At 38.2% G+C, this 20586-nt stretch overlaps 1 protein-coding gene across 11 annotated transcripts in view; it reads right to left on the bottom strand.

Moving 5' to 3' along the window:
- The window catches only part of PHC3 (polyhomeotic homolog 3), a 95472-nt gene that overhangs the window by 35868 nt on the left and 39018 nt on the right, over nt 1-20586 (bottom strand). For 7 of the 11 annotated variants that reach the window (XR_749704.2, XM_030929548.1, XM_010376003.2 and 4 more), the window contains 3 exons: nt 13628-13874; nt 5574-6442; nt 5234-5281 (listed from right to left, as the gene is read on the bottom strand). Coding sequence is in view for 10 of the 11 variants with exons in the window: in XM_030929548.1 (XP_030785408.1) it covers nt 5234-5281; nt 5574-6442; nt 13628-13874 (1164 nt within the window). In the remaining variant the exon portion in view is untranslated. The remainder of the gene's footprint in view (nt 1-5233; nt 5282-5573; nt 6443-13627; nt 13875-20586) is intronic. The other 4 variants (XM_010377310.2, XM_030929545.1, XM_030929557.1 and 1 more) reach the window with 1 other exon arrangement.

The following is a 20586-nucleotide window of genomic DNA, read 5'->3' as shown; positions in this document are numbered from 1 at the left end:
TATTATTAGGACATGTAGGATTCTATCCCAGGCTCTTCCTTATTATTATGTAATTTAAAGATTAAATTATAAAAAGTAACATCTGAGAATCTACAAAAATGATATGCAATTATATCTCTCCTTTTCTGTTCTACTCAACAATCTAATGACTCTTTACACAGTAATATGCAAACAGAAAATATCTTTCCTTGAAATACACACACATACACACATACACACACACACACACACACACACACACACACACACACACACACACAGCCTAAGCTCTTTGACACCTTATTTTTTTACTCTTTTTATAACATTCCATACTTATGGGAGAAAGATTTTAAGTCTATAACTTAACCACCTTGTTATCCAATTGTAAAGATTATACTTAAGAAGGAAAATAGGGCCAGGTGCAGTGGCTCATGCCTGCAATCCAGCACTTTGGGAGGCTGAGGTGGGTGGATCACTGGAGGTCAGGAGTTCCACATCAGCCTGGTCAACATGGTGAAACCCTGCCTCTACTAAAAAAAAATACAAAAAGTAGCCAGACATGGTGGCAGGTGCCTGTAGTTCCAGCTACTTGGGAGGCTGAATCAAGAGAATCACTTGAACCTGGGAGACAGAGGTTGCAGTGAGCTAAGATCAAGCCACTGCACCACAGCCTGGGTGACAGAGACTCCATCTCAAAAAAAAGAAAAAGGAAAATGGAATTGAAAGCAACCTGAGAAGGAGCTATTTAAGTAGAAATACTTTTTGTTTTTGACAGAGTCTCGCCCTGTTGCCAGGCTGGAGGGCAGTGGTGCGAACTCAGCTTACTGCAATCTCTGCCTCACGGGTTCATGTGATTCTCCTGCTTCAGCCACACGCCACCACACCCAGCTAATTTTTTGTACTTTTTAGTAGAGACGGGGTTTCACCACGTTGGCCATGATGGTCTTGATCTCTTGACCTCGTGATCCGCCCAGCTTGGCCTCCCAAAGTGCTGGGATTACAGGCGTGAGCCACCGCGCCAGGCCAATACCTTATTATTAATGTAATACCTTATTATTAATGTTTCCATTTCAAAGAATACTTCTAGAGATTGACATGGGTATTTTAATTTATCATTTATTATTTACTTAACCATTATTTATGAAAAATGAGAGATTAATAAAAACAAAGCCATAAGAGTTAATTTCCCTTCTTTTACCTATAAAGTTTATTACTTAAGTTTACAAAAATTATGAGTTTTTAAAATCTTATTTAACCAAACTGACTATTCTTCCCATTAAAAAAATATTTTTTGAGAAAGGGTCTCACTCTGCTGCCCAGGCTGGAGTGCAGTGGCTCCATCATGGCTCACTCAGCCTTGACCTCCAGGCTCAGCTTCCTGAGTAGCTGGGACCACAGATGTTCACTAACACACCCAGCTAATTTTTAAATGTTTTTTTGTAGAGATGAGGTCTCACCATGTTGCCCAGGCTGGTCTCAAACTCCTGGGCTCAAGTGATCCTCCTGCCTTGGCCTCTCAAAGTGCTAGGATTACAGGCATGAGCCACCGCACACCTAGCCCCATAAATGTTAACAAACAAACAAAAAAACTTTCAACATTCACAAGAAACCTTTCAGTGACATCTAATATTGTGTGCATTTTTAATCAAACAATTTAAAAAGTTTGATGTTTTAAGGTATATAAAATTATATATAAAAGTGATTAGGATTTCTGAAACCAAAAAACCCATGTGTTGTAAAAGGGACAATCAAGCTTCATCTATAGGTATATAACAATAAGTTATAAAGGTAACAATAGGTGACAGTCAAAACTAAAATAAAATAAAATAAAATAAATAATCTTTCCAAGGCTCCACTAAGAATAAAACATCTTCTTTTGTCTTTTGTACAACTTTAAAATTCTACTGTTACTGGATAATTTTATATCAAATATAATATTATACCAAATATAAAATTCAGAACCGTGATCTGAATCAGCTACAAAGTAGGCAACATTTTTTAAAGTTATTTGCTCACAACCCTGCACCTGGAAACTAAGACAGATTAGATTCTGTGCCTCATGCCTGAATCTCAAAAGTGAAAGCAGTCATTTGTTATTGTTCGGAGCAACAATTATACCTACTACATCTGTTCATGATGATAACAGTTTTTTAAATGATGATAACACCCAATATAGGTAAAATCATTCTAAAAAGCATCTGGGCATTAAGAAAAAAAATCTAGTCCCCAAGGGTAAGTGCTGTCACGGTGAAAACTTTAATTTGCCTTAGTGTTAGAAATGTTAATTCAGAGATAATTAAACAAATATGGTTTTATCAACCAGCTCAATTTTATCTATGTAGCATTCCTTCAGTATAATAGATAGTACTTTTCTTTCCAAGAACATGATCTTTGCTTAAAATGCTGAAACTCTCTTTAATCCTAATGCAGTTACATGTTATTCAAACATCTGCTAGAGTATCTTTTAAGAAATCAAAGCTTGATCATACATAGAATTCTGATTTTTAAAAACAACAGAAGAGTTTAAAGGATGAAAAGAGCCATAACACAAATAGCATATTTTGAAATAATCCACCAAATACTGTAAAATACTTTCCATTTAAAGCTAACTATACATACTTCCAGAACTCTCATATAAAGATGAAATAAGTGCATGAATAAAAGAAGTAGGCAAAAACAAATCTGTCACAGACATCTGGCACAATCAGCATTAACAAATCTAAATGTAACAACTAAAATGTTGAAAAAAGCAAAGTAGAGGTTTTGCTCATTCACAAGATCATTAGGAAACTGCACATCACAATTACTGTTTAGCTCATAACTATAACTATTCTAAAAATAACAAAGACTGCCAAACTTACCTCAATAAAGTCCAATATTCCCATCTGTTTCCCTTTCCTAAACTGAGGAATATTTGTTTATTAGTTCTAAATTATCTACCCTCAACATATTTATACCCAAATGTCAATAAAAAACTTTAATTCTTAAGTCTCTTTAAAAACATACTGATTTTACTTTGAAAATTCACCCTGATCTTTCAAATTTCCACATCTCTTAAAAAATACAAGTTTCTACCTTTAAGTATTTGAAACAACCAGAAAAATATAAACTGTGAAGAAATGTGTTTTAATGGAAAAAATAACACATTTGGTCAAAGGTAATAAAAAAATAAAAGTTTAATAAATTATTAAAGAGTTATGTTACCCAAAGAAAAAGATTAAAAAATATTTAGAAAGGTAACATGGAAATATTAATAGCAAGCATAATAACCATATCAGTGATAGCAGAGAAAGTTATTAATATCATTTTTTAAACTTCCAAAAATGTTTTAAGGTAGAAGTGCAGGAGGCAAGAAAATATTTTTGGCTTTAGTTTTTAAAGTATTATGTTCCAAATATATATATATTTTTTCTTTCTCTCTCTCTCTCTCTCTCTCTCTCTTTCTCTTTCTTTCTTTCTCTTTTTTCTGAGACAGAGTCTCACTCTGTCACCCAAGCTCGAGTGCAGTGGTGCGATCTCGGCTCACTGCAACCTCTGCCTCACAGGTTCAGCCATTCTTGTGCCTCAGTCTCCCAAGCAGCTGGGATTACAGGCATTCGCCACCATGCCCAGCTAATTTTTGTATTTTTAGTAGAGATGGGGTTTCTCTAGTTGGCCAGGCTGGTCTTGAACTCCTGACCTCAGGTGATCCACCTGCCTTGGCCTCCCAAAGTGCTGGGATTACAGGTGTGAGGCACCACACCCAGCCTTATATTTCTATCCCAAATTTGCTCCTCCATAGCTTCCCCTAACATAAACAATTAAAAAAATACAAGGACTATAAAGAAGTTTTATTTTTTACCTTTTTTTTTTTTTTTTAATTGTATTTTTTTCTTTTCTATTATGCCCTGCCTGGAAACTGCCTTACTTTTTACTGGTTAAAAACCAAATCACTGAACTAGGTAGTGAGAAAGTAATTTAAATTAAAAATTTTTTGAAGGTGCTGTACACTTCCTAAACTCCTGTTTTTGTTACAATATCCATAGTAAACTCCAAAAATCTACTGAAAGAAAACATAGACATGATAACTGAATGACAAACTTTTAAAAAATTTTTCTTTCCCTTTTTTTGAGACAAAGTTTTGCTCAGTTACCCAGGCCACAATCTCAGCCCACTGCAACCTCCACCTCCCAGGTTCAAGTGATTCTCCTGCCTCAGCACCCCGAGTAGCTGGGATTACAGGCGTGGCCACCACTCCTGGGTAATTTTTGTATTTTTTTGTGTAGACAGGGTTTTGTCTTGTTTACCAGGCTGGTCTCGAATTCCTGAGCTCAGGTGATCAGCCCACCTTAGCCTCCCAAAGTGCTGGGATTACAGGTGTGAGCCACCACACCCAGTCAAGTTCTAATTTTAATAAAAATTCACAGAAAGAAGAATTCAATCTCTTTGTGCCTATTAAGATCAGTCAGAATGACAAGAATACAAAAATCTATACATTTGTTTCATGAGAACCAAAATGCTTTCCATTAAAGAACATTGAGGATAATCCAAGTATGAAAAGAAAAAACAAGTATTAATAATAAAAAATACTTTGAAACTCCTTTCTGAGCTAGTATTTATTAGCTTTTAGGTGATAAAATCTCTTGGATGAGGTGTAATACAAAACCTCCCTTTAGGAAGATTCTTCTCCTCAGTTACAAATTATGAATCTGACCCTTCTGACTAAACAATTAGAGAGCTTACTTCAGTTTTATAAATCTTAAAATGTCTTTTAGAGAATGTTTAAAGAAAAGTATTTTTCAAGATAATTTTCCTTTCTAGGCAACAAGTAATTGTTTTTAGAGGTTATTCTTAAAAATTCCTCTACAATCTCAATTATTCAAAACTTTTACTCCTCTAAATGGATTTTTTCATCCTCAGTATTAAATTTATCCACTAAGATTTTTTGAGCTTTTTAAGTGATAAATATTTTAAGCACATATTTTCTCTCAGTAGAAATAAAAAACCATTAAGTTTAATGATTCGATAAGATGGTCTACAGTTAAATTTTTGGCAAAGCTGGACTCTTTCCTAGAATAAATTTTTTAATAAAATTTCAACTACAAAGGATAATTTTACCAAAAAACTACATCATATAAGCATACCTCCAACTTGAAACAAAATCCCCTAAAGGCCCAGGACTTCAGGATGCATAAAACTAAAAGGGTTAGGCTAGATAAACCACACGTTTTGAGAACATACAAGCCAACAGAAGGGATCTATGAAGGATAATCACCTTAAGAGAAAAAACTTTGTGCAGATGACACTGGTTCAAATGCATTCCCTTGGGGAAAAAAAATCAACTCTGTAAAGATAGCAGATGGATTTGTTTAAATAGTAATAAAATTAACGAGGGACTTTAATTACCATCACAAATTATAAAGCATGCAACCATACTAAACAAACAATGGCATTTTCTTTGCCCATACAGCATGTTTGTCAGAATACTGACACATGGAAATTTCAAGCTTTTTTAGTTCAGAGGCATTTAGATCTTGCAATAAAACATAGTGTGGGAAAAAAATCGTTTTTACTTTCAGTTCAGCAAGAAAGTCAAAGAGCTTCCAAGGGCTTACCACTGGAGGATCAACAGGTGCTGGTGGTTGCACTTGTAGGTTTACCGCAACTGTCTGTGGAGGAGGAAGAGTCTGAAATGGCAACTGGACCAAAGCTTCTGCAGCTGGAAGCTCCTCTTCTGACACCAAAGCATTCTGCACCAAAACCTGGCCCTGGGACAGAATTTCAGGCTGCACTTGTAAAGACTGCATAGACTGCAAGGGCAGTGGTGGAATCTGAGCTGGAGGAGATGTCGACATCTGTGGAGGACTCGCAATTGGAATTGGAGAGGACTGCAGGGATGAATATTGCTGGTGTGATGGAGAGACAATCTGCTGGCCTGGGGATACCAAGGCAGACTGCTGAACTGGGCCAATGTGTACAACAGGGGAAGCTGGAAGTGGAAGATGGGATGGAAGATTCAACTGTGCTGTAGGTTGTACCTGATTAGCAGTGGACTGCTGCAAATTTGGCCCTGGCTGGAGAGCTGATGACACAAGAGGGTGTGGCTGAATAAGTGCTTGTGGATGAATAATTATAGTAGGAGACTGACTTGGTGAATGAGGTGGTGGAGGAGACACCACTACAGACTGCTGTGCTGACTGTGACTGATTGGGAGACACTGTTAAAGGAGGCGGATGACTCTGAATCGGTGAACAATGCTGTGACTGGGCATTACTGGGAGCTGGAGGAAGCCCATGGTTCTGGAGTGGTATACAGTGCTGGGATGGGGGTGGGTCTTGAGTTGAATTCTGAAGTGTGATTGGCTGAATTTGCTGTTGCTGCTGTTGTAATATCAGCTGATGATGGGAAACTTTGGAAGGTGGTGAATGAAGAGGAATCTGCTGATGTTTTATTAGAGAATGAGGCTGAATTGGAGAATATGAAGCTGTGAGAGAAAAAAATGACAATTAGTACTGATTTCAAAAATACAGAAATTTGTAAATAACTCTAAAGGACAAAGTGTTCATATCAGAAGGTCATAATCATCAGAATTCTATTACAAGTTTTCCAGACAAGAGTAATTTGAAAAAAAAAATTTTTTTTTTTTTTTTTTTTTTTGAGACAGAGTCTTGCTCTTGTCACCCAGGCTGGGGAGCAGTGGCACAATCTCAGTTCACTGCAACCCTCCACCTCCCTGGTTCAAGCGATTCTCCTGTCTCTGCCTCCTGAGTAGCTGGGATTACAGGCACCCACAACCACACCCGGCTAACTTCTGTATTTTTAGTAGAGACGGGTTTCACCACGTTGGCCAGGATGGTCTTGAAACCTGACCTCAAGTGATCTGCCCAACTCAGCCTCCCAAAGTGCTGGGATTACAAGCGTAAGCCACCACGCCTGGCCTGAATACTTAATGACAAACAGGTTTTCCTTGGAAAACTTTAAAATATCATAAAATATACTGTATTGTGATAAGTTCTAAAAGAAAACTGCCTAAAACTTAATAATCTGAATCTGTACATAGTTTGTTCTTATTATATTTTATAGGTCACCTGAATAGCTGCATTAACTTTTAGCAAAGTTTATACACTTGAATTTCTTCTTTGCGGGAAAAGAGGAGTATCATCATAGAACAAGTATAACATATATAAAGATAACGTCAAAATCATAAAAAGGCTACAATAAAATTCATAAAATAAAGATCTCATCCTTTCTAATCCATATCTAAACTTGCTTCCAACTAATAGGGTAATTACTTATAAAGCTCTCCAAATGAGTTTCCATTTTTGAGCTGAGATGAGGGTATATCATTTGACCCAGGAAGAGAAAATGTTTTGTATAATAATTTAATGTGATTAAGCAAAAGACATGTGTAAATCCTGTAGCACAGTTAAATAATCACCGTAACTAAGAACTGAAACTCAGGGGCCATTCTAAATCTAGGAAAACACTAGTCTTGCTTGTAGAGAATGAGACAATCAAAAGCCCACACTACCTAAATAAGGGATTTTGTTAACCCTTTTCCCTCACCAAAAAAGCCCTTCAACGACTGATGTGACAGTATGAGGTTTTCTCCACAAAGAAGCCACTCTCAACAGGAACAAATATATGTAAGAATTAGCACAATCAAACGGTAGGGAGCTCCCCATCATTATGCCTTTTCCGCAAACTGGTGACACATGTTTACAGAAAGGGAGATGCTGGTGAAATCCTCCCTAAGTAAGAATGGAAACTGAGTTCACAAGAAGATAAATTGAAACAACTGCTTAATGTTAATATCAGGTAAAAATTACACAAATTTAACACAGATTTAAAGACAGGGCAATTTTTTTTTCCTAACCTTGGAATATTAGGAGAAAGACTATATTATACCTTACATCTATTTTTGTGTTCAACCACATTTGTGACAACAACTTTATAAAAACTTTCCATAACTTTTTTAAAAACATTTTTATATTTGGTTATTATTTAAAATGTTTGGAATCCTTTAAAGAAATTAACATCTGATTAACATCCAAAAAAGAGGCGTTTAGAAAGTTCAATAAATATCCACTAATTGTTTACATAAAAAAAAAAGGAAATCGGCTGGGCGCGGTGGCTCAAGCCTGTAATCCCAGCACTTTGGGAGGCCGAGACGGGCGGATCACGAGGTCAGGAGATCGAGACCATCCTGGCTAACACGGTGAAACCCTGTCTCTACTAAAAATACAAAAAACTAGCCGGCCGAGGTGGCGGCGCCTGTAGTCCCAGCTACTCGGGAGGCTGAGGCAGGAGAATGGCGTAAGCCCGGGAGGCGGAGCTTGCAGTGAGCTGAGATCTGGCCACTGCACTCCAGCCTGGGTGACAGAGCGAGACTCCGTCTCAAAAAAAAAAAAAAAAAAAAAAAAGGAAATCAAGTCAACAAAATAATTTTCATATAATAATATAATATCTAGGGCTAGTACTTCACACTAAGACTGAAAATTTTTTGTCAGCCCTTTAAAACTGTTGATATAGACTATGCTATACAGTACTCAAAAAGGGTGAATTAACTAAATCTTGGATTTCTATAGAGTGCCCTTCATCCAAGGGGCTCAAAGTGCTTTCACATGTCTCTCATTCATACTTACAAAATGCCTGTGGTATAGGTGGGTATTATTATTTCCCGCCTACAGATAAGTAAATAGATTTTTTTGCAAGTGTAACAGCAAAGGCCCACTTCAATTCAATTTTGTAAGTAAAGTTTTAAGTTAAATTTACCATACTCTTGAAGTACTATGGATATTATATCTACTAGAATAACAATTCTGGCTGAGCGTGATGGCTCATGCCCATAATTCTGGCACTTTGGGAGGCCGAGGCAGGGGGATCACCTGAGGTCAGGAGTTCAGGACCAGACTGGCCAACTTGGTGAAACCCCATCTCTACTAAAAATACAAAAATTAGCCAGGCGTGGTAACACACGCCTGTAATACCAGCTACTACTCAGGAGGCTGAGGTGGGAGAATTGCTTGAACTCAGGAGGCACAAGTTGCAGTGAGCCAAGACTGCGCCATTGCAACTTCAGCCTGGGCAACAGAGGGAGACGCCGTCTCAAAAAAAAAAAAAAAAAAGAATAACAATTCTTTCTATGCTCTGGTAAGTAAGCAATCTTTTTATATCCTAGAGCTGTGACAATCCAATAGATTAGCAATCTATCCTTTCATCTAAATTACATTTTTCTTGGATCAGAAATCAAAGTGTGTTTATTTTATATTAGTCCATAAGTCCAACTGATAAGCACATATATTACAGAATAATTATGTGGCTATGTGAAGCAATACCTCTGTCAAAGAAAAGACCTAGTGGTCTGAAAAAAAAATCCTATCATGTTGGTTAATGTTTCTAATTTTAATAAACATCTTCTTATTGTTAGGGTGGCTTTATAGTCAGAGAATTAATGGCTGACATCATCTATCACATATATATTCTATTATTTAAGTAACACATATTGGCCGGGAGCAGTGGCTCACGCCTGTAATCCCAGCACTTTGGGAGTCCAAGGCGGGCGGATCACGAGATCAGGAGATCAACACCACGGTGAAACCCCGTCTCTACTAAAAATACAAAAAATTAGCCAGGCACGGTGGCGGGTGCCTGTAGTCCCAGCTACTTGGGAGGCTGAGAGGTAGGACAATGGCATGAACCCAGGAGGCCGAGCTTGCAGTGAGCCGAGATTGCGCCACTGCGCTCCAGCCTGGGAGACAGTGCGAGACTCCATCTCAAAAGAAAAAAAAAAAAAAAAAAGTAACACATACTATTTCATTCAGTACAGCAATCTCATGAAAGTGACAGGGTACTATACCAATCCAACATATTACAGATGAAGAAACTGTGAGTAGTTAAGTGACTTGCCTGAAATCATCTGGCTATTAAGGACAGCGTTAGGTCTAAAAGAACCTATGATCCTAACTGAGTCTAGGGACCTGTTATGGACTGAGTGTGGGACAAAATTCATATGCTGAAGCCCTAACTCCCAATGTGTATTTGTAGATGGGGCCTCTGAGGAAATAACGAAGGTTAAATGAGGTCATAGGGTGGGGCCCTGACATGACATGGTTTGTGCCCTTTTAAGAAAAGACATCAGAGAGCTTCTGCTCCCTCCACCCACCACACCCTCAAGAAAAGGCCAGGTGAGGACATCTGCAAGCCAGGAAGTGAGCCCTCACCAGAAACTGAACATTGCCAGACCTTGATCTTGGGCTTTCCAGCCTCCAGGACTGTGAGAAAATTAATTTCTGCTCTTTAAGCCACAGTCTATGGTATTTTGTTAGGGCAGCTGGAGCAGATTAATACAGGACCTTCTCACTACACAATGAATTAATGTCTACAAAAAACAGTATATATTTTTTCCAATTAAACTAGCTTCATAAAATCCTAAAAACTGTGATAAAAAAACTTCAGCTCTAATACAGTTCATATTTCCAGACATTTAAAGTTTGACCTTATTTTATATATTAAAAATAGAATTTACTAAATATCAAGTGGAAACTCCACCTTCAAAAAGAAATGATAAAGAAAACCAAGTTACTTTAGCACCCTAAAAATACATATAAGAAAACAATATCCATGTACACTACGATAATTATTAGACTACACTACATTAGAATACAAGTAGATTTTTTTACATTTAAAATGACTTGAAGGAACATTTTTCTTATTGAGGACAAATAATCAGTTTAGAATCTCTCAAAATATCTTAGCTTCAGATTAACCTTTTTTTTTTTTTTTAAGACTTGAGTCTCGCTCTGTTGCCAGGCTGGAATGCAGTGGTGCGATCTCGGCTCACTGCAACCTCCGCTTCCTAGGTTCAAGTGATTCTCCTGCCTCAGTCTCCCGAGTAGCTGGAATTACAAGCGCGCGCCACCATGCTTGGCTAATATTTGTATTTTTAGTAGAGACACGGTTTTACCATGTTGGCCAGGATGGTCTTGATCTTTTGACCTTGTGATCTGCCCGCCTCAGCCTCCCAAAGTGCTGGGATTATAGGCGTGAGCCACCGCACCAGGCCGAGATTAACTTCTTACCAATAAAAGCAGAAAAACTAAAAAGGTGAAAAATATAGCTATAGCCTTAATAGAAGATATGAATGGCTTTGAATAACTGTAGTGTAACGCTTAAGAAACTTTTAAGTAGTTTAGGATTTTCTGAGTGGTTTTGTTTCCAATCAACAACATCATGGAAAATTGGAGTTTGGGTAATACACGTAAGATCTGAATTTGGAATTAAAACTGACCTGAGACTCTGGTGGTTTTGGCTTACTGGTTTCCTCCATACTTACACAAGATGTTGACCACCAGTGGAACGCGAACTACAAGCATATTATCACACTATTAATGAAAGAGGGAATAAGCTGCAATTCAGAACTAGGTATTGAGAGTTAAGGGAGACTGAAAAATCCAAAACTAGATCTCCTTGCTTGAACTCACCCTGAAATAGTTCCCAGCTTTCTCTGAAAGTAACATTCTCTTTGGAAAGAAATTAACCTACCCCTCAAATATCAAAACTTCAGGAATCACTAGAAATTGTCCCTGAGTAGTCATTCTAAGCACCATGGGTCACCACTGCTCCACACTGACTGTCAAAACTGGCCGGATGCTGGTTTGAGGCTGAGAATACTCTGTACAGCAGTGTAAAAACCCAGCTTTTATGCCATACAGAGAGCAGTGCCTAGCACACAGAGGTTTAAAAAAAAAAAGTGTCTAATTATACTATGAATATATTTATTACTTTATACATTATATCAAAGCCTACTTACATAAGATTCACATTTAACAATTCTAAGCATAGTGATACCTAATTAGTACCAATAAGAAAGACTGAAATAATTCCCAAAATACAAGTGGGAAAAAAAAAATGAACTATTAATCCAACAAATATGTACCTCCCACCTAATATAGGTAAGTACATACAAGGTACAACTTAGTGCTGTCAAGATACAAAGATGAAAAGGTGAATCTAAAAAGGGATTAAAGAGTTAATGTAAAGTACTAACACAGTGCCTCACACATACATAAATGCTCAATATTATTATCCTACCCTCAAGGAGCTTACTATCTAACAGAGAAGCTAAGCTCAGAATACAAATAACTATAAAAGAAAAAGAACCAGAAGGGACCATACAAGTTCAGAGTGAGGAGAAATTTCTAACTAGGGTAATCAGACAATTCCACAGTTTTGAGATTCAGTGATATAGATAATGCTGGCAATATTAACACAGGAAACATGAGAAGTGAAATAGGTTTAAGTGGAATATTTTACACTTACACCTAAGTGTAAAACAAGTCTTTAAAAAGTAAAGCAGCGTTATAAAAGGACAGAAAAAAGATGCTTCCCCGATGAGATTGCTGGAACAAAGGAAGGTTTTTTTTTTTTTTTTGAGACAGTCTTGCTCTGTCACCTAGGCTGGAGTGCAGTGGTGCAATCTTGGCTCACTGCAACCTCTGCCTTCTAGGTTCAAGCAACTCTCATACCTCAGCCTCCCAAGCAGCTGGGACTACAGGTGCACACCACCATGCCCCGCTAATTTTCATATTTTTAGTAAAGATGGGGTTTCGCGATGTTGGCCAGGCTGGTCTCAAACTCCTGACTTCAAGTGATCCACCATCTCAGCCTCCCAAAGTGTTGGGATTACAGGCATGAGTCACTGCACCCAGCCTGATTTTTTTTTAATGAAACATTTATAAGGTGTCTAGCCCAGAGCAACACACATACACATACGCACACACATACTCAAATAAGCTACAGTTATAGTGATTTAGAAAAACATGCAGATACATTAAGAATAAGGGAGACCTAATTATGGTTGAGAAACAAAGGAAACGGTCTAGTATGAGAAGATAAAAGATGCTCTAACAATTAAGTACTAAAGAAGGTTAAAAAAAAAAAAGGTAGGATCAACAACAGGGGCAAATGGTGCTAAGTTTAAGAATACATGTAACTCTTCATCTTATTAAAAGTAAAGAAAGTTCAATCCTGAGAAATTCTGAAATGAATAGAGAGGCAGCAAGGTCACTCTAGATGGCCCCCACATTTTCAGTATGAGAACCATGAGGCAAAATTATCTGGATAAAGTAAAGGATGCACAGGTTGAATTCAAAGCTTGAGAAGAAAGACAATGACTCAGTTGATTGCCTGAGATGATCCTCTCGGAGATGAAATCAAAGACAGAAAAAGGCAACAACATAAGGAAAATAATTATGCATAGTTCTATTTCAAAGTGACAAATTTCTCCCACTGATAACAACTTTAAACAAAATAGTATACTGCTTTTTTAAAAGCTTTAAAAATTATTCCACTGAAGTATATTAAATAAACTACAGGCAAATCTTTTTTTAAAGCTAAAAGGTTTTATCAATATAAGGAGAGACCAGCACTTAAAGATGTTAACCAAATGTTATTTGATTTTTAAAAACCTATTATATTGTTACAATTTATTTTATCTGTTGGGCTTTTTTGTCTTTTCAAGCTACACATTAAGATTAAATTTATAATATTCACATTCTAAAATGTTTTAAAGGTGTCACTCCTGTTCAAGTAATGAACATCCTTTGTTTTGCTCTGTCTGCTAAGAAAATGAATAATACAACTATTTTCAACGAAAGTTTTATCCCACCTGGTGCTATTAACTGGTGAATACTCGATGTCCGGGTGACAGCTGTGCTTCGTGATTCCAGACTTGGGCTTTCTCCTTTCTTATTACTTTCTGGAGAAGGATCTCGTTGGCTGATTTTAGAACTGGTCACTGTTGTTTTGTTATGACAAATTGTCAATGACTGAGTTTGACTAGTGCTTTTTGGTGGACCATTCTGTGAGCTAGATAATACACCCAACTTCTGGCTGCGTAATGTTAAATTCTGAACCTAAGAACCACATAACAGAAAATCAGGATGAAAACAGATGGTTTTAATTGATGCGGACATCATTACCATTATGACAATACTGACAACACACTTATATTATGCTTTTCATACGAAAAGCTCCGAGCACTTCAAAGAACTGATTAATCCTTAAGGAAAGAAGAGTTATTATTCTAAATAATCACATCTTAAATATTAAGTGGCAATTTTTTAAAAGACATTAAGAGAAAGGAAAAGAGGGAGGGAGGGGGAAAAAAGTAAGGGAGGAAGAGGGAAGATGAAAGGGGGAGGGAAGGAGGAGGAGGAGAAGGGAGAGAAGGGAAGGATCATAAAGAACTAGATAAAAGCAGTATGTATATATACATATAAAGTGTGTGTATTATACATGTATGAACTATGAATATGAGGAAATTACTCTGCAACGTACTGCATTTAAAAAAGTTACCAGTTCCAGCTATAGAGATTAAGGGGACATTGACCTTGTAAGACAATTAATTCATCAAATCATCTGCCCCATTGTGAAAATTATGAAAAGCATTTTCAAGAAACTCTTTTAATTTAGTAAAATTTTGGTGGTGTTGTTATTGAACATTCACTGCCTTTGAAAACTACATCTCATGAACTGAAAAGACTGTGTGCATGATCCTGAAATGGCTTTCTGTGGTGGCTCCTGCTACACTCAGGGCTATTTGAAACATACTGCCAGTCTGGATGGTAGCAAAGATTATTCCAATTACTCTCAGCTGAGATTTATAACATTTCCAAGCAGCAAGAAGCAAGAGAGAAAAATGCTTCTCCAAAAGTTGCTGAACTTCTTGTCTATCTACAATGCATGTACCAAATATATGTAGGCTAGCACTGGCCCTGGGAGAGAAACTGAGATAAAAGAGACTCCAAAGTGACAAAGCAAATGATATACTACTGCTTTATAAAATATTCTTCAGTTTCATGTGTGTTCTGTCTCTACATCATTAACTGATGCTCAAAAGCTATACTTTCTTCCAGCACTTTGGGAAGCCGAGGCAGGCAGATCACCTGAGGTAAAGAGTTCAAGACCAGCCTGGCCAACATGGTGAAACCCCATCTCTACTAAAAATACAAAAATCAGCCAGGCGTGGTGGCACACATCTGTAGCCCCAGCTACTCAGAAGGCTGAGGCAGGAAAATCACTTGAACCCAGGAGGCAGAGGTTGCAGTGAGCCACGTGGCACCACCGCACTCCAGCCTGGGCAACAGAGCGAGACTCTGTCTCCAAAACAAGCTGTCCTTTCTCAGGCTGGGCGTGGGGCCTCGCACCTGTAATCCCAGCATTTTGGGAGGCCGACGTGGGTGGATCACTTCAGGCCAGGAGTTTGAGACCAGCCTCGCCAACACAGGGAACCCGTCTCTACTAAAAATATACAAATTAGCCAGACATGGTGGTGCATGCCTGTAATCCCAGCTACTCGGGAGGCTGAGGCATGAATTGCTTGAGCCTGGGAGGTGGAAGTTGCAGTGAGCCAAGATATTGCGCCATTGCCCCCCAAGTCTGGGTGACAGAGCAAGACTCTGTCTCAAAAAAAGAAAAAGAAAAAAAAAAAGCTATACTTCAGGCCAAAGTTTTCATCAGTTCTATTCTAAGCTACTCAAAGAATTTTTTAACTGAAACCATATGGAGTGTCTTCTCTGATTTTTCTCATATTTCATACCAATGTAAACATAAATGGATAATAACCACTGTATTATTAAAGTTTAATGCAAAAACAAAATATACTGGATGGGCACAGTGGCTCATGCCTGTAATCCCAGCACTTTGGGGGGCTGAGGCAGGCAGATCACAAGGTCGAGACCAGTCTGGCCTATTTGGTGAAACACCGTCTCTACTAAAAATACAAAAATTAGCCGGGTGTGGTGACAGGTGCCTGTAGTACCAGCAACCCAGCAGGCTGAGGCAGGAGAACTGCTTGAAACCCGGAGGCAAGGGTGCAGTGAGCTGAGATCACACCACTGCACTCAAGCCTGGGCAACAGAGTGAGACTCTGTCTCAAAAAAAAAAAAAAAGAAAGAAAGAAATATTATAACCCAGATTTCTCAGATTGCCACTCAAAGCCCTCCACAACCTAGGCCAAAACCCACTTCAAGCCCCCAGTTTCTATTCCTCCAGCCCACACTTCTCATATTTCACCCAAACTGTTCTGCTCACTATTCTCCAAATATACCTTCCACTTCCTTCATTTGGTGCTCTTATTTAAGCACCTCCTGCCTAAATGCCATCTTTTCTCAAAGCTGTCTTTTGAAGCCAAACCCATTCTTCCAAGCCCAGTAAAATCCCTCTTACCCTACCTAAGAAACATGCCCAAAGTCCCTGGTTAGAAAAGGGTTTCTTCCTCCCTTCTGGAACAACTTTCCCATAGCATTTGGGTCATTACTGGCCTATTGAACTGACAAATATCTAACTTGATTTAGAATTACTAAATGTATGTCTGTGAAATACTGAGACTCGCTAGTAGACTCTCATCTCAACATTCATGTTTATACTCCCTGCAGCTCGGTGCTGCAGACTTAATAGAAACTTCACAAGTCTGAGGTATTCTCTTATGTATGATTTTGAAATACATATTACATGGCTAATTTTTTGGTAAGCACTTAAGTTCTCTTCATTGTGTTCTTATGCTAACATTAAAATCTGTTCATGTTTACCAAAAACATCTCAACAAGTATCTAGAAGAGGCACATTAAAATCTTCCAGGAAGCAAGAGAAAGATAATATAAAATTTAACATTTGCCACAAGTGATCTATAAAGTAGACTGCATAGTGATGATAACCAAAGGATAATAATCTGAAAAACTGGAAAGCATTCCCTCAAATGAAAAGTATATTCGGCCGGGCGCGGTGGCTCAAGCCTGTAATCCCAGCACTTTGGGAGGCCGAGACGGGCGGATCACGAGGTCAGGAGATCGAGACCATCCTGGCTAACATGGTGAAACCCCGTCTCTACTAAAAATACAAAAAAAAAACTAGCCGGGCGACCTGGCGGGCGCCTGTAGTCCCAGCTACTCAGGAGGCTGAGGCAGGAGAATGGCGTGAACCCGGGAGGCGGAGCTTGCAGTGAGCTGAGATCCGGCCACTGCACTCCAGCCTGGGCGACAGAGCGAGACTCCGTCTCAAAAAAAAAAAAAAAAAAAAAAAAAGAAAAGTATATTCACAGTAAACGAGGATTTGACACAATGAACCCTGAAACCTGCAGCATATCCATTTCTATAGAATAATACACTTTGTGTTTTTAATTTTCCTTATGTTTTCTGGAATTCTAAAAGAAAATGTATATATACTTACTTACACTACGTTGTATATATATTATTTATGTGAACATATATATTTTAGAATATGGCTAAAATATCTATGATCATTCTGACTTAAATATTGACATGGTTTAAATAAATTCCAAACATGAAAGCTACACTGCCAAAGTATATTACAAAGTTAACTTAGCTGCTAGTGGAAAGATCACATACACAGATGTCCTTGACAGAGCTTCCCTTTTGAAAGAAAACCCATCCTTTCTAAGAATAAGAATATTAGGACACTCTGATGTCCCACATTCATTTCATCTGAACCTTTTCTTTAATCAAGTTACGAAAACTTTCTAACTTTTGAAAAAGTCTACATTCTGCAGGAGTTATTTTTGCTAATTTCACATCTCACATTGTTATAGAGGGCTTCCCTGCCAAAATACCCTCACATCAATTATTTAACTGGAATCTAACAAATACTATGGCAATTATCATATTATCCCTAAGAGTGAGGGTCACATTGCTGACAGTAGAGCTGAATTTTTAGCTTTTAAATCCAAAGGGCTGTTTTTTTCCTCAATTCTAAGGGTATTCCCCAGTAAGGCTATCTGGGGAATAAAAAAATAGCCCTTTGGATTTACTGGGTCAGATTTCTTTTTCTTTTTTTCTTTTTTTTTGGGACAGAGTCTCACTCAGGCTAGAGGGCAGTGGTTCAATCTCAGCTCACTGCAACCTCCACCTCCTGGGTTCAAGCAATTCTCCTGCCTCAGCCTCCTGAGTAGCTAGGACTACAGGCCTGTGCCACCATGTCCGGCTAATTTTTGTATTTTTAGTAGACTTGGGATTTCACCATGTTGGCCAGGCTCATCTCGAACTTCTGGCCTCAAGCGATCCACCCGCCTCCGCCTCCCAAAGTGCTGGGATTACATGTGTGAGCCACTCTGCCAGCCTCTGGGTCAGATTTCTTACTCATCTCTTTTTTTTTTTTGAGACAGAGGCTTGCTCTGTCGCCCACGCAGGAGTGTAGTGGTGCGATCTTGGCTCACTGCAACCTCCACCTCTCAGGGGCAAGCGATTCTCCTGCCTCAGCCTTGCGAGTTAGCCAGGCTATTTACAGATACCCACCACCACACCTAGCTAATTTTTGTATTTTTAGTAGAGACGTGATTTCACCATGTTGGCCAGGCTAGTCTCACACTCCTGACCTCAAGTGATCTGCCTGCCTTGGCCTCCCGAAGTGCTGGGATTACAGGTGTGAGCCACCATGCCCAGCTCATCTCTTAACACACTCTACCCTATAACATCTTTCCAAAAATCTGTTTTTGTGTGTGTGTGCCAGGTGGAGAGAAGGAATGGAGCATTTAACATAGTAAATAGAAGTGAGATATTCCAAATTCCTCATTTTTTACACTATGGTATAAAAATGTTTAGTACTAAGGAAAAATCAACTGTTAAACTGACTTCTATAGCTTAAAGAGTATTAAAATACAACTTCAGATTTGGTATTTCACAATTATAAATAGAATTTTTAACTGCAAATATAATTTTAAAACTCAAGAAAGTTATGCAGAAATTTTCCAAAACTAATAGTCTTGAACTTGAGGAAAGTTATCACTGGAGTGCATAAGTGTGAGCATCACCTACCAATGCCAGCCTCATTCACTGCCATTTCAAAAGTACAGAGAAGAGAAACAATATCCATAGAGAAATTCCTAAAGTTCAATCCATTCCTCCAGCCCCTCAAAAATCTATTCTTGAATTAAGTCCGATCACAGAGGCTCATACTTAGAACACATCAATCTGGACCCCAAAGACCACTTTTATAAATTGTTTTGACTATTCACACTAAAAATACCCTTAAATATGAAGTAAGATGTTTTCTTCATGCGTACCAGCAAGACAAACTGTGCTCCTCAGAACATATTAAAATCAGCTGTGTTTTCCTAAGCAGGTCGTTTGTTTGTTTTACCTTGGAAACTATAAATTCTTTTTTTTTTTTTTGAGACAGGGTCTCACTTTATCACCCAGTCTGGAATGCAGTGGCTCGATCTTGGTTCACAGCAGCCTCAACCTCCTGGGCTCAAGCAATCCTCCTACCTCAGCCCCCCAAGTAGCTGGGACTATAGGCCCGCACCACTACACCCTGCAAATTTTTTCTATAGATAGGGTTTTGCCATGTTGACCAGGCTGGTCTTAAACAACTCCTGAGCTCAAGCAATCTACCGGCCTCTGCCTCCCAAAGAGCTAGGATTACAGGTGTGAGCCACCTTGCCTGGCCTATAAATTCTTTAAGTGGTTGCTTTTCTCCCTTCACTATTAGTTACCTGAAAGCTAAGAACCAACTTTTTGACTCATCTTCAGACAATGCATAACAAAAACAGTAATCAGTAGCTTGTGGTATCTTATTATGTGGCAGGCACTATGTTAAGTACTTTATTGTTTCATTTATTCCTTATAACAACTCTGAGCTGCAAGCAACAGCTCCCAGAGTAGAGCTGAGTTGTTTTAAGGAGTAAATGAAACAATTCAGTAAATGAAACATTTAGTAAATGCTATCTGACACTTCTATTTTAATTTATTAACATATTTAATCCTCACAGCAACCTTATGAAATATATTATAAATGTTATTTTATTTTATATAATTGAAACTGAGGTGAGAGGTTAAGAACTTATAACAATAAAATAGTAGAGCAAGTATTTGAACCCAGAGATTCTGGCTCCAAAGTCCGTATTATAAACATTATGCTATCCTATGAATCTGGCCAAAATCAATCTGGCTGGCAAATGTTGCCGAAGTCAGAATTTGAACCCAAGTCTTCCTATCCCCGACTTCTGCAAAAAAAAAAGTACTCAGCCTGTAATGTTCTATACACTAAAGATATATATTACTCATCCTTTTTCCCTACAAATATGAATGAATATTAAAGATGTTTGGCAACTTGTACAAGTCATACGATAAATGACTGAAGTAGGCGCTTAAGTCCATATAGAACTTCATACATGTAAACTGAGCAGCAACTTCACTCCTAGCTCCATGCCACTTTCCTAGTTTTATTTGTGTTTTTTCTTACATGGTTCCAATTTACTTTCTAATGTTTTATTGTACGCATCTTATAAATGAATTAAAATGTTAGTTGGAACAAAGTCAAATATAAATGAAAAAATAAAATTTAAAATGTTCTGGAAGTTGACGATGGTCTAGCTCTATTAGGTTTCATAAAACCAAAAGAAAAGAAAAGAAGATCATTATTTCAGGCTGGCACAGTGGCTCACGCCTGTACTCTGGGAGGCCGAGGTAGGCAGATCACTTGAGCTCAGGAGTTCAGGACCAGCCTGGGCAACATGGTGAAACCCTGCCTCTACAAAAAAAAATACAAAGACTAGCCAAGCGTGGGAGCACACCTGTAATCCCAGCTACTCAGGAGGCTGAGGTGGGAGGA

Source organism: Rhinopithecus roxellana, chromosome 1 (assembly GCF_007565055.1).
Source record: "Rhinopithecus roxellana isolate Shanxi Qingling chromosome 1, ASM756505v1, whole genome shotgun sequence".
NCBI classification, from domain to species: Eukaryota; Metazoa; Chordata; class Mammalia; order Primates; family Cercopithecidae; genus Rhinopithecus; species Rhinopithecus roxellana.
The sequence above is the reverse complement of the archived record's forward strand: the minus strand, read 5'-3'. Positions and strand labels throughout refer to the sequence as shown.